This window comes from Spermophilus citellus (genome assembly GCF_964194105.1).
Source record: "Spermophilus citellus genome assembly, chromosome: 8".
Lineage (NCBI taxonomy): Eukaryota > Metazoa > Chordata > Mammalia > Rodentia > Sciuridae > Spermophilus > Spermophilus citellus.
In genome coordinates, this window is record NC_138189.1 from 94,607,323 (window position 1) to 94,621,241 (window position 13,919).

The 13,919-nt window shown below is 34.9% G+C and overlaps 1 protein-coding gene across 1 annotated transcript in view; it reads left to right on the forward strand.

Moving 5' to 3' along the window:
* Positions 1-4,513, forward strand: part of ZGRF1 (zinc finger GRF-type containing 1) — a 92,562-nt gene extending 88,049 nt beyond the window's left edge. The window contains exons 24-27 of the mRNA XM_081303966.1: positions 2,736-2,912; positions 3,047-3,181; positions 3,864-4,125; positions 4,308-4,513. Of these exons, the coding sequence (XP_081160092.1) occupies positions 2,736-2,912; positions 3,047-3,181; positions 3,864-4,125; positions 4,308-4,465 (732 nt within the window). The 3' untranslated portion in view covers positions 4,466-4,513. The remainder of the gene's footprint in view (positions 1-2,735; positions 2,913-3,046; positions 3,182-3,863; positions 4,126-4,307) is intronic.
* The last annotated feature ends 9,406 nt before the right edge of the window (positions 4,514-13,919 follow it).

Sequence of the window (13,919 nt, forward strand, 5' to 3'; positions counted from 1 at the left end):
TTTCATTAAATACACTGTACTAGAATTCACTCCAAGTGGTTGGATTTTGGGATCTCTTATTTTATTTATTATTTTATTATTATACTTAGGAGCCATTTCCATTATATCACTTCAGCTGAGGTTAGGAATCTCATGGTGCTGAGTTCTCCCCTTTACCCCTGAATCTTATTTAACTCCTGATGATGAGCACTTTTTTTTTTTTTAAAGTTTATGGCATTAGATTAGCCATATACCTTTTTGTGTTGCATAACTGCTAAATTTGGTTCTTTATTACTGTTATTAGTTTTATTTTTATTTTTATTTATTTTTCTAATATTGTTCCTTTAGATATTAGGGAATGGATTCTGCAAGGCAGTTTTTTTTCTTGTTTCTTAATTCATAATTCCCCTTTACTTTTGTGTTTTAGGTTGCATTGAGTTCCCCCCCCACCCTCCCCGATACTGGGAATTGAACTCAAGGAAGACTTTACCACTGAACTATATCCCCACCCCTTTTTATTTTTTATTTTGAGACAAGATCTTGCTAAATTGCCCAGGCTGGCCTTGAATTTGCTGTCCTTTCTGCCTTAGCCTCTTGAGCCATTGGTATTACAGGTGTACTCCACCACATTTGACTGCATTGAATTTTTAGTTGAGTTGTAGTCAGTTTTGTAAAGAACCAAGCTTTCAGTTGTCTTGAGCTTTTAATTATAAGATTCAAAATTTCTATCCCTCCTATAAGTGTATGGCTTCTTTTGAACCAGACTTTTTAAAACTTTTTTAAAAAAAAAATCTTAATTTAAAAATAATTTTCAAATTCTAAAAGCATTTTTGGGGTAGGCACTAGTTACTTAGTTCAGTATTCAATAAGAACCACAAGTATGGAGGCTGTGAAAGCTTCTACTTTGGTCCCTCAATCACTATTTCTCTTCCCCACAGCAATAGTCATCCCTTTTTTATATCTTTCCAGTGATATTTTATAACAGTAGAAGCAAATACATAAATTATTTCCCATTTGTTTTAAAAAAACGGTAACATATATGTTCTTCTGCTTTTTGTTTTTCCACTTATCTGTTGTTAATGCCTTTTAAAATGTGAAGTATATTTTTATTTGGGGAAATTTTAAAAGGGCAAATAAAGAATAGACTGAAAAATGATTTAGTCATCAAGTAGAATAATATAGAAATTTTAAGATGAATGAACTAGATCCATACAGATAATTCTCAAAAATATAATGGATGTTGAAAGAAGCAAGGTGCAAAGGGATACTTATTGAAAATGCCATTTATGTGAATTTCAAAAACATGTCAGATGATTATTTATAGACATATACCAGTGTAATACACAACATATAAAAGTGCATGGGAATGCTACAAAACAAATTCAGGATTGGGATCATTCCTGGGGAAAGTGGTAGAGCAAAATAATGTGGGGGGAATTTTGCTATATATGTCATACTTTATTTTTAACCAAAGAGAGTTGTGAAGCAAACATGACCAAAGCTAATAACAAATCTGGTTGCTTGGCACATGGATGTCATATTATTTTATTTACTTTTCTGTATATGTAAGCTAGTTCATAATTAAAGTAAAAGAAATAGGTAATATCTAGTATTCATTATAGGAAGTGTTAAATTGCAAAAAAGTAAAGGTAAAAATAATGCATCTATAACCTCACCACTCCAAGACAAAACCCTTTGTAATATTTTAGTATTTTTCTCTTCCATCTTTTATGCTAGGGCTATATGCAAATATCAAATGTATGTATTTTTACACAGTTGAAACCATGCAAAATAAACGTAATTTCTATTCTGCCTTTTTAAATTTTCTACTATACTAAATCATTTCTTCTTATTATTACTAGTTTTGTAACTATCTCTTGTCAAAAATATATAGAATCATTAAATATTAAATTGTGTGGATATTATTCAGTCACTTCTCTAACATTGAACATTTGGTTGCTTCTATTACAAATAATGATCCTTTGAGCATTTTTTTATGTAATGATTTTTGCAAAGAGTTTCACATGCCTTCTGATTTGGACTTATCAACGTAGACAGATCTGTGCCCCATAGAGTAATTAGAATTGATTTCTTATGTGTTTTTCCCCCATGGAAGATATTTTGTCCATGTAGTCATCAATATTGTTTTAATTATACAAGTATTATTATTAGAGTTCCTTGTAGGTGTTGGGTATATTCTAGCAATACTGCAGAACTTCTTGCAAATAAAGAATATGATCTAGAAGATTGGAAGAGACTTGGATATTATGATGCATTGATGAAATTTGAAACATTTTTGAAGATTCAGATTGAAAAAATGGCTCTACCCACAGAGGAAAGTTAATAAATAAAAAAATTACCAATAGAATTTTCTAATTTTTAAAAAGATCTTTTAAAATTGTACTATTAGTTTTATTCCAGCATGTTAGGTGCTAAACTTATTAGATAATCATAAGTTGAAGATTTGATGTGTTTGATGTTTTATAATTTTATAGTGTAATAGTTTACCATGAATTTATTTTTTATTTTTCTTCAGTATTAGGGATCAAACCTGAGCCTCACACATTTCTAAACAAGCCCTCTACCACCAAACTAGATCTCCTAGTAACTTCTTTTATATTTTTATCTGTGGTTTATTGTATCATGATTGTAACTCATCCTCTAAGAATATAATATTTTAAAATGTTTAAATATTATCATTTTTAAGAGAAAAAATGCTCTGTTTTAATTTGTTTTTCTACATTTAAATTTTTTAGGGTCACAAGCCAATTCTGTTGAGAACCCAGTATCGTTGTCATCCTGCAATCAGTGCTATTGCCAATGATCTATTTTATGAAGGAAACCTCTTGAATGGCATTTCAGAGATAGAGAGGAGCCCTTTATTGGAGTGGCTACCCACCCTGTGTTTTTATAATGTTAAAGGACTGGAACAGGTAAATGACATTAGTGTTGATGGAAGTCAACACGATTTAGTCTCTCCGTTTAATTTTATTGTTGTTTGTAGGTTTACTTGGTCTCTCTGTAGCCTTTCTGGGAAATATAATTTTGGTTCTGTTTCTTATTCCAGATTGAAAGAGATAACAGCTTTCATAATGTGGCAGAAGCTGCTTTTACTCTCAAGTTGATTCAATCATTGATAGCAAGTGGAATCGCCAGCCCTATGATTGGAGTGATAACATTATACAAATCCCAGATGTACAAGGTTTGTGTTACATATTATATTTGTCACGTTAAGCATTATATTTATATATGACAATATTTAATATTACATTTGTAGTAGTTTGGTTTGCTTAAAAAACTTTTGTGACTGTAATTTATATAGTAAAAAAAGAAACATTCTGATTTTTTTTTTCTAGCCTGGCTTTTTTTCTGCATAATTAAATGTAAACCTAACAAGGTTTAATTAAATTCAGTTTACAGCTGTTGGGGCAAAATGCAAATAAACAAATTAGAGGGAAGAAAATATGGTGTATGCTTTGTGTTTTGAGACAGATGGGATTGAATCTGTTTTCTAAAATGTTCTCTCATTATTACTACATTTACCAGTAAGTCAAGGGTAGATACTAGATATTAATGTACACCTGAGCCAATTACTTCTAAGTAGATTTTTCTTTTAGTATTCTTTTCTTTTTCATTGTTTGCTTATTTATGAGCTCTAAATTAGCATATCCAAATGAGTTTCCTAGCAATAGATAAGTCATTTTGTTTTGTTTCATAATTAACATTGTCATTTATCTATCACTTTAGAAACTATCTAGCCAAGTCTATGTAAGTCATGAAAGAGAAATGTTAGTTTAATTAAGATGGTGGCTGTGAGTAGGTCTGGAGATTTACCTTTTGCACTGTCTCTGCACTGCATGATTCTTGCCTTCTTTCCTCCACAGCTCTGTCATTTACTCAGTGCTGTGGACTTTGACCATCCTAATATTAAAAGTGTGCAGGTATCCACAGTAGATGCTTTTCAGGGCGCTGAAAAGGAGATCATTATTCTTTCCTGTGTAAGAACAAGACAAGTAGGATTCATTGATTCAGAAAAACGAATGAATGTTGCACTGACCAGAGGAAGGAGGCATTTGTTGATTGTGGGAAATTTAGTCTGTTTGAGAAAAAACCGACTATGGGGGCGTGTGATCCAACATTGTGAAGGTAAAATAGAAATGTATTTCTTTCAAGCATTTTGAATTAAAACTGACTCTCGTGGGTTAATGTGTGGGATGGTTTGGGCAGGAATAGCTCTAGATTTGTCATTGTGGGAGAGAACTGGTATGGTAATATGGAGACCACTATAAAATAAAGAATAATTGTCTCCTGTTTTGTATCTTTTTAAGGAAGTGAAAATGGATTACAACATGCAAGCCAGTGTGAACCCCACCTAAACAAGCTGCTTAAAGATTATTTTGAAAAACAAGCAGAAGAAAAACGGAGTAAAAAGACTGAAAAAGAAAAATCTAAAGATAAATCTCATTCACAAAAAGACATAATTTAGGAATTTTGTATTTATGTAAATTGATTCATTTTCAAAACTCTTGTAAGAAAAAAATGTATAATATCTTAAAAACATGCTAAGTAAATACATCTAAAAATTTACTCTGCAAAAAAAAACATGCATTACTTATACTCAAATAAATATTTTGTTTGCAAAATAAATAAATTTTGACAGGGCATAGTGTTGCATGCCTATAATTCCAGGGCCTTGGGAGGTTGAGGCAGGAGGATCACAAGTTCAAAGCCAGCCTCAGCAATTTATCGATGCCCCAAGCAACTTAGCAAGACCCTGTCTTAAAATAAAATATAAAAAGAACTAATGCTGTAGTTCAATAGTTAAGCACCCCTGGCTTCAATCCCTGGTACTAAAAATAAACAAACCAAAAAAAGGAATTTTGCAAGGGGTAGTGGAAGCCTTCCTGGGGAGTGCCAGCACACTTCAGAAATACGTGAATATCTCAGAAGTTCATCTGTTGGACACATCTGTACAAATACACCAACACAACCTTTTCTGAACTATTATTGTATCCTCATCTTTTAGAAATATACCATCCACCATTTTAAAAGCAAAGACATTCACAATTACACTTTTAATAAGTACAAAAGAGAAGAAAGAAAATAACACCAAGTTCACAGTTGGAGATGTAAACCAGCTAGCCAGCCTGGTTGAGTATCCATTAGAAGAATGAATGAATGATGAAAGACTACCTTTGACTCACTTCCTTCTGGTCTTTCCCTTCTGCATTTACTTGCACAGTAGTTATTGGTGTATATAATATATATGGATTAAAATTTTTTGTTATAAAAATAACACATTCTCCTTATATAAAATTCATAAAATACAGAAAAGTATTCAAGGGGAAACAAAATTACTTAGAATTTCACTAATTCACTGTTCAGAGATAATGATTAACATAATGCTTCAGTCTTTCTTTCTTTTTTTTTTTTTTTTAAAGAGAGAGTGAGAGACAGTGAGAGAGAGAGAGAGAATTTTTAATATTTATTTTTTAGTTATCGGCGGGCACAACATCTTTGTTGGTATGTGGTGCTGAGGATCGAACCCGGGCCGCACGCATGCCAGGCGAGCGCGCTACCGCTTGAGCCACATCCCCAGCCCCTGCTTCAGTCTTTCTATATTTATATTCTCTTCATCTATCTGTATGTATACATGTATATACATATATGTAGTTTTAAGCCCTTTAAGTTCATACTGTTTATTTTTATTTTTTGGTACTGGGGATTGAACTCAGGGGCACTCGATCAGTGAGCCACATCCCCAGCCCTATTTTGTATTTTTATTTAGAGACAGGTTCTCACTGAGTTGCTCAGTGCCTCATCATTGCTGAGATTGGCTTTGAATTCGTGATCCTCCTGCCTCAGCCCCTGAGCTACTTGGATTATAGGCATGTGCCACTGTGCCTGGTTTCATACTGATTTTTAGACAACATTAACAAAGGAACATTTATATACCCTGGATGGAAAAAAAAATGCTAAGTGCTTGATTATAATTAAAATCAAGTATTTGTCTTTACCAAAACAAAACAAAACAAAAAAACTTAGTGACCTAAGCCATTCAGTATTAATTTTAAAGATGCAGAAAATTGTTTCCTTGAGTTACTTTACAATAAAAAATTACCTGTCTATTTCCAGGGAACTCTTATGGTAGGGAGAAAAATTAATTCAACAAACAAAACTTGTGGTTTGGCAATTCTCTAAACCTTGTGTCAAATGTGTTGCAGAGCACAGCAAAGTCAAAGATGGTAATTCTCAGCAAGTTCTTCCAGTGAGTAAGGAATAGGTGAAAGAAGTATCAGAGCTATGGTTTCCCTTTGAGCTGTACGATCAATGGATATTGAAACTGGATTCCCAAGCTTTGCTGCCCAAACTTCCCCTGTTCTTTATTTTTCTTTTTTTTCAATATCTTTATTTTATTTTATTTTTTTATGTGGTGCTGAGAATCGAACCCAGTGCCTCACACATTCTAGGTGAGCACGCTACCACTTGAGCCACATCCCCAGCCCCTGTTCTTTCTTTATTTTTTTTAAAAGAAAGAGAGAATTTTTTTTTTTAACTGAGGACTTTTTTTTAAAAGAGAGAGTGAGAGAGAGGGGGACACAGAGAGAGAGAATTTTAACATTTATTTATTCTTAGTTCTCAGCGGACACAACATCTTCGTTTGTATGTGGTGCTGAGGATCGAACCCGGGCAGCACGCACGCTAGGCGAGCGCGCTACCACTTGAGCCACATCGCCAGCCCCGAGAATTTTTTTTTTAATATTTATTTTTTAGTTTTTGGGGGACACAACATCTTTGTTTGTATGTGGTGCTGAGGATCGAACCCGGGCCGCACGCATGCCAGGCAAGCGCGCTACTGCTTGAGCCACATCCCCAGCCCTGTTCTTTTTTTCTTAATTTTGAGTCTCTTCTTGGCCAGCTGGAGTGAGGTGTCAAGGTATTGTTTTCCCAACAAGACTGTGCAGATGATATATTGTTTTGAGCCTTTGTACATCTGAGGATGAATTTCTGTTACATATACTTAAAGGGAACTGTCTTAACACTGAGAATACCTTTGGCCTCATTTTTTGTTCATTTGGAGGAGAGTTGAATTTGCATCTGTATCTGTACAGCTGTTTGCACAGTTCATCTAGAACTGCTCAAAGACCAATAAGATTTTTCACCCTTGTGCTGTGCTTTCATTAGTTCCTCCTTCTCCTCTGCCTCTTGTTTTGTCAATTTTCCAGAAATTGCAGTTTGTACAGCATTTTAGGAACAATTTAGGTCTTGATGGTATAGAGCTGGATTTCTCAACTTTGACACTTTTGACATTTTGGGCCAGAGGATTCTTGTAAACATCTTTCCTGTGCCTCACAAGTTATTTAGAAGCATCCCCATCTTCTGCCCTCAAGCTGCTAGTAGCTCCTTACACCCAAGTTGTGACAATGAAAAAAATGTCTTCAGACATTGCCAAATATCCTGGTGTAGAGCCGACGGGCCCAGCATTCCAGCTGTCTCAAGAAGCAGCAACTGGGCAGGCACAGCAGTGCATGACTGCAATCCTATCCACTCAGGAAGTGAAAGCAAGAAGACCACAAGTTTGAGGCCAGCCTGGGCAACTTAGCAAGACCCTACCTCAAAATAAAAAGGTGGGGTTGGGGGGTTGTAGCTTAGGAGTAAAGCACCTCAGTTCAAGCCCCATGGAGGGAGGCAAAAGCAACTGCACTTAAAAGTATGGCTGCCTTCATGTTTTGGTTGGTATAAACTTTTTTTTTTTTTAATCCACACAACAGTTAAAAAAGAAGAGCAAGGGATATTTTGATTTGTTTCATTTTTTAAATTTTTAGATATGCATGTACCTGCTTTATTTCTGATGGCATTGTACAAGTAGCCCACCAATTGTTTTTAATTTATCCTCCAGGCAGTTCATGTTTACTTCTCTCAACTTGTAACAATAGATCAGCTATAAAGGTCAAATATATTTATATAATGTGTCTTCATTTTTTAAAAAATATGAAATCTTTTTTTCTTCAATTTTGGGTATTGAATGTAGGGTCTTACACATGGTATGCAAGTGATCTACCACTGAATTACATTCTCAATCCTTTTTTAAAAAATTTATTTTGAGTCTGATCTTACTAAGTTGGCCCAAGTTGGTCTTGAACTCATGATCCTTCTGACTCAGCCTCCCAAGTAGGTGGGATCACAGATGTTCACCATCATGCCTAGCTTTCTAAAACCTTTTAAAATAGGAACACATTGAAATCTTTGAAAGAATATCCCACTTAACAATATTCTTCTTGTTTATAACATAAGAAGTTAATACAAATATGTTGTAGTAGATGGCCAAGAAATCGATAATACACTGTAATTTGTGCTAATGGGTTTTATCTTTTGACTACATATCTATTTTTTTCCCTTTTTCTAATTTGTAGTATAATTACAACAAGTCTTTCAGAATTGCTTCTGGCCTAAACCTTTTCATTCTTTCTAGTCCACTTACATAGTCACTATAATAAGCCCTCTTTTGGACTAGGCACTTTAGAAGAAAAAAAGAAGTAATAGTGATATGGGGGTGGGAGTGAGGGAAAAGATGAAAATGGCTTAGTTCCTGTTCCTTTGCCTCCCCCATTCCCTTACCTCATGGCAGAGATTTGCTCTTCAGGCTTCCTTACTCTGGGTGGACCTGTCTTATACTGGATATGGTAATGGTGGTTTCAGTTTTCCTCTCTTCCATCCTGCAGAGAGACTAGTAGAATTTGGTTACAGAATGTTACCCCAAGGTGTAATGTCTACTGCAGCAGGCCTTGCTTTATACCTAGTGATCAAACCGTGCAATGGGATGTTGTCTCACTCCCTGTCTATCAGAAACTAAGCTTTCATTCATTCCTTTTCCCCAGGACTATTACAATAGAAATGAGGTAAGGGATAAAGGTGCTCATTTCTTCAAACACCCAGTAAGAAGCAGAGGATCTATTGGCTCATCTACTTTATTATTGTTAGAGATTAATAAATCAAAACAATCTTCTGACTGGGTAGTGTTGACTATTCCTGAGTTGTCTTTGGTTTATCACGTATTTTGAGTGAAAATGTACTTATCTGAGCCCTGAATATTATTATTTATATTTTTCAAGAAGAAAAAGACCTTAGTATTTGGCATAGAAAAATCCCCCCCCCAAACCAGGCTAACACATTCCTTATGTCTTTTGCCCCAAATTCCAAGGTTGGATGTGCATAAATTGAACTTTAAGGAGTATCCCATTCAATGAACAATCAAAACATTAAAGTTTCTAATGATTTACAATATATTGAAATAATAAGTCAGTTTTACAATGATAGCCATTAAATAGCTATAAATAAAATCTTGAAACCCTACCATCTTGTGTTCAATAAACAATAGGATTATATAAGAATGTTCTGAGGCTGTTATTTATAGAAAAATTATTAGCTTATGTATCACATATCAAAACTGAAATTTCTAGGCTTTGTTTTAATCTACTCGTCTTCAATTGCCTTTATATGGGATATATTTTGGGTTTTTTTTTTTTCCAAAACCAACAATTATTTCCTGCAATTCATAATGATTAAAAAAAAAATTCAGAGAAATTGAAGTGATCCATTTGATCTTCCACAACTAGTATGAAGCAAGGCTGGAACCCAGGCTAATCCAACTTGGAGGTGAAGCTACAACTCACCACCTACATTTATCAAAGGGTAATAAACATGGCACCAAAAATCTGACAATCCTCTTTGACCCAATCAGACTCATGTTCTGATAATTTACCTTGGTTAATTTAAGATTTAATGATTGAGTAACAATTTGTTTGAAAATCCATATGACAAATATTTTTATTAAAGAATAAGCTCTTTGAACATCTACATTTGCTACTGGATCTGGTATGCTACTTAATGCAAGAAAAAGTTATTTTAAAAATTTTATTTTTACTTATATTATTAATTTTAATTTTTTTATTTTACAGTGCTAGGGACATCTATTTGAAAATTGGAGTTGCCTTTGAAAAATAATAAAATCTGAGATTAGCTCAGCTTAAAACTTCAAAATAAAACATAATTATTGCTTTTTTATATTTGGACAAAAAAGAATATTTAATTTGGAGTTACAAATGCAAACCCCAAATGCTTCATGTTCTTGACTATAGTTTAGTTTAAAGACAGCTGTGAAATAGCTTTATACTAATAAGATTTTTTATATTAAATAAGAATGAACTGGAAATTGGTGATTTACTTGGCAGATATTGGATCTTGAAAATGAAATAATTGTTCTAAAAACATTAGATCAACACTGATTTGAAATGCCTGCTTTGTAATTACTTGTGAGTGAAATCTATATTTAGTTTGAGTTGTGCTTTTGGTTTACATTAGTATGAGTTGGTTATAAAGTAGAGGAAAAACATAGACCAAATACTTCTGCAAATCTGAGCTCCTTTGGTCCTGAAACACTAGTTAATATTTTTAAAAACTTTTCTGTTAGTCATTAAGTTATTGCTTTTTCTATTTTACTTTCTAATTAGGTAAATCTGAACAAGTGTGTGTGTGTGTGTGTGTGTGTGTGTGTGAGAGAGAGAGAAAGAGAGAGAGCGCACGCGCGAGCGCACGGGGCAGGGGGAGAGAAAGAAAGCAGGAAGTAGTCAACTTGTAGGCTAAAGAACAAATAGAGAAGACCTCCTAAGTGAAAGTTCAGTACCCAGCCTTTCTTAAGACATAACAAGTACATTTTATTGGCTGAATTATGATAAGTTGTGACTTGGAATAGAACTATTTCTTTGGTGCAATTAAAGTCGGTGCATTCATTGAGCATCTATTCTCTAGCTAGTCCTTTGTTAACTAGAGAGCAGGCTGATTCAGTCTTCTATAACAAATGCAGCTTGGTTTATGTGTCTGCTCAGTTATGGAGTGCAGGGCTAGTTATGTACTACCCTATCCTGTCATGGGAGAAGGTAGAGCACTCCCTGATGAAGAAACTTGGGGACATGCTTGAAGTAAGAAAACTGGGCTCCTTTGCCTTGCCTGCTCTTTTAAAAATGTGCAATTCTAATAAATCAGGAACTAACATACCATGATGTCCTCAGGGACTTAGATAATTTTGCCTATACAGCCTCAGGTTCCTCAACTCTAGAATCAATGTCAAGCTATGAGGTATGAAGTAAAGGCTACATTTTTGAAGACCAGTTAAGGGTGTGAGAGGTTAGAAGGGTGGATGTGTATAGAGGGGAGTGACTGGCAGTGAAACCATTTGAGTGGCAAATTCTGAGGTGTGAAAAGGTACCAGGTCTCTCAGCACCATGTTTGTGTCTGTGTGTTTGTGTGTCTGTGTAACCAAATACAGATGACATCTCCCACTGGTCTGTGACTCTTCTTAGGTATTATAGGCTCATCCATTATTTGGAATGGATGATGATGATCTCCCTGAGCAACATCACATGCATACAGGATCAGGGCATCTAGCAAAGTCTAATGAACAGCAAGCAGTCCAGGGAGATTTGCTAAGCCTAGCCATTGTCATATGAGACTTGCTTTTATGTGCCATGCATGCTGCTTAGGCAAGCTAACTAAATATTAGGGACCAAGCACAAGACAGACAACATATTGGAAAAGTAACTACATTTATTTCTTCAGTGCCAATGGCTCTTCAGAATCATATTTTGCATTTATTTATTTATTTATTTTTAAGAGAGAAAGAGAGAGAGAATTTTAATATTTATTTTTTAGTTTTCGGCAGACACAACATCTTTGTTTGTATGTGGTGCTGAGGATTGAACCCGGGCAGCACGCATGCCAGGCGAGCGCGCTACTGCTTGAGCCACATCCCCAGCCCCATATTTTGCATTTATATTTTGGGATTGGCACCAGCACCAGAGGTGCTCAGTGTTTGTCCATTGATATAGAAATTTGGGAAGTCCAGATGATCTGTTTTCTTTTTTTTTTTTTTAATCATTGTGTATTTTCTTTTAGACATTTTTAAGCAAATCATATTGGGCTTATTTTTCTTACCTCCTAATATTTGTTCATACATATGTGCCTAATTTATAACTTCAAGCATAGATGCCTCATTCTGTATTCTGTTCTTATTTATTATATCACATGTGTTTCTTTTTCCTTATTTTTATTTAATATTATCTATATATTTTTGAATAAATAATAACTTTCACATGATTCAATAATCACAAGTAACAAAAAGGAATACAGTGAAAACTCCCTCCCTACCTCCTGTATACTCCAGTCTCCCAGTTTTTTTTTTTCAGACACAACCAGTGTAATAAAATTCTTAAATTTTTTTTTCAGAAATATTTTACTAACACACAGGTAAATGCATATAAATACCTTCAACAAGGTAACCTACTGTGCATAATTTTTGTACCTTATATTCTAGAGCACTATTGAATGTTGTCTACATTTTTTGGAGGGGTACTGGGGATAGAACCCAGGACCACTTTACCACTGAGGAATGTCCCCAGCCCTTTTTTTTTTTTATTTTGAGACAGGGTCTTGCTAAGTTGCTGAGGCTGGCTTCAGACTTGCAATCCTCCTGCCTCAGCCTTCCGAGTTGCAGAGATACGAGGTGTGTGTCACTGTGCCAGTCATATTGTCTACAGTTTTTAAAAATAGATATATCTAAGATTTGTTATCATCATTAATATCTCAACATGCCACTAACCACAGCCTCTCCTTCATTTTTTCTACACGTGCTTTCTGGCTTCATCCTGATCTCTCATCCTCCAACTCCTTACTATTCTGCCAGTTTATCTGCTTGATTAAGTTTTTCTATCTGCCTGAACATCATCCTGTTTAACCATTTTCAACTACATTGGCATATTGCTGCTTTGCTGAAATTTTTTTTCTAGCTGATAAAGCTAACCATGGATTAGGCCAAACATCTTTTTCCATTTTCGTCCACCTGGGATGCTGGGTGCTCTAGAGAAAATTATACTAATGTGCAGATGGGTGCCACAACACATTTACAATAACTGATCTCACATGTCCCATATGCCCAGAAGTTACATGTTTCTAATAAGCTCTTCCACTCATTGTTTCCAGTTATTCTTCCCACCAGAATGATTTTTCTAACATGCAAATGAGATCACACTAGAATTTTTTAATGGCACTTCATCATCTATAATTTGTTTCTCAACATGTGACCATTTGTCCACCTGTAACAGAACCACTAAGTTCAAAGTCACTTATCCTAAGAAATTTATTTTTGTTTTTAAAAATTATTTTTATTGAGGTATCAACAGTAAATATGCCCAATGTATATTTTGCGTATTGTGTGTACATCTCTATAGCCACCTCTCCAATAAAGATATAGAACCAACTCCTCCTCCACCTAAGTTAGTAGCCACTAATTCACTCTCACAATTGTGGATTAGTTTTTGTAGTTGTTGTTTTGTTTTTATATTGGGGATTGAACCCAAAGGTATTTTACCAATGAGCTACATTCCTCCCCCCCACCCCCCCGCAGCCTTTTCTAAAAATTTTGAGACAGGATCTTGCTAAGTTGCTGAGGATGGCTTCTAACTTATGATCCTCCTTCCTCAGCCTGCTGAGTCTCTGAGATTACAGGCATGCACCATCATGACTAGCTATATAATGATTCTCAACCTTACAATCATATTCAAGAGGAAAAAGTACTGAAATATTGATTGAAGCTCTTGTATGGGAGTGGGAGTGTTTGTGGGGAGAACTGGTCAATCACCAGGCTTCACTTTCAGGTCATCAGGTCAAAAGCGAGATGTTCACTGGGAGCTTTTGTAGGTCTATATCAGGAGGTGCTTTCTCTGGGACCATTTAGTTGTTCTATTGCTATCTAGATATATATATGTGGAGAGACTTTCAGGGTGGGGCTAGAAGTCTCACTCTTGTACATGATGACTTGAATGAATGCATATCTTTTGGAAATTGCAAATTGCCTTTATTTTGTTAAGTACAAATCTGAATGAGAA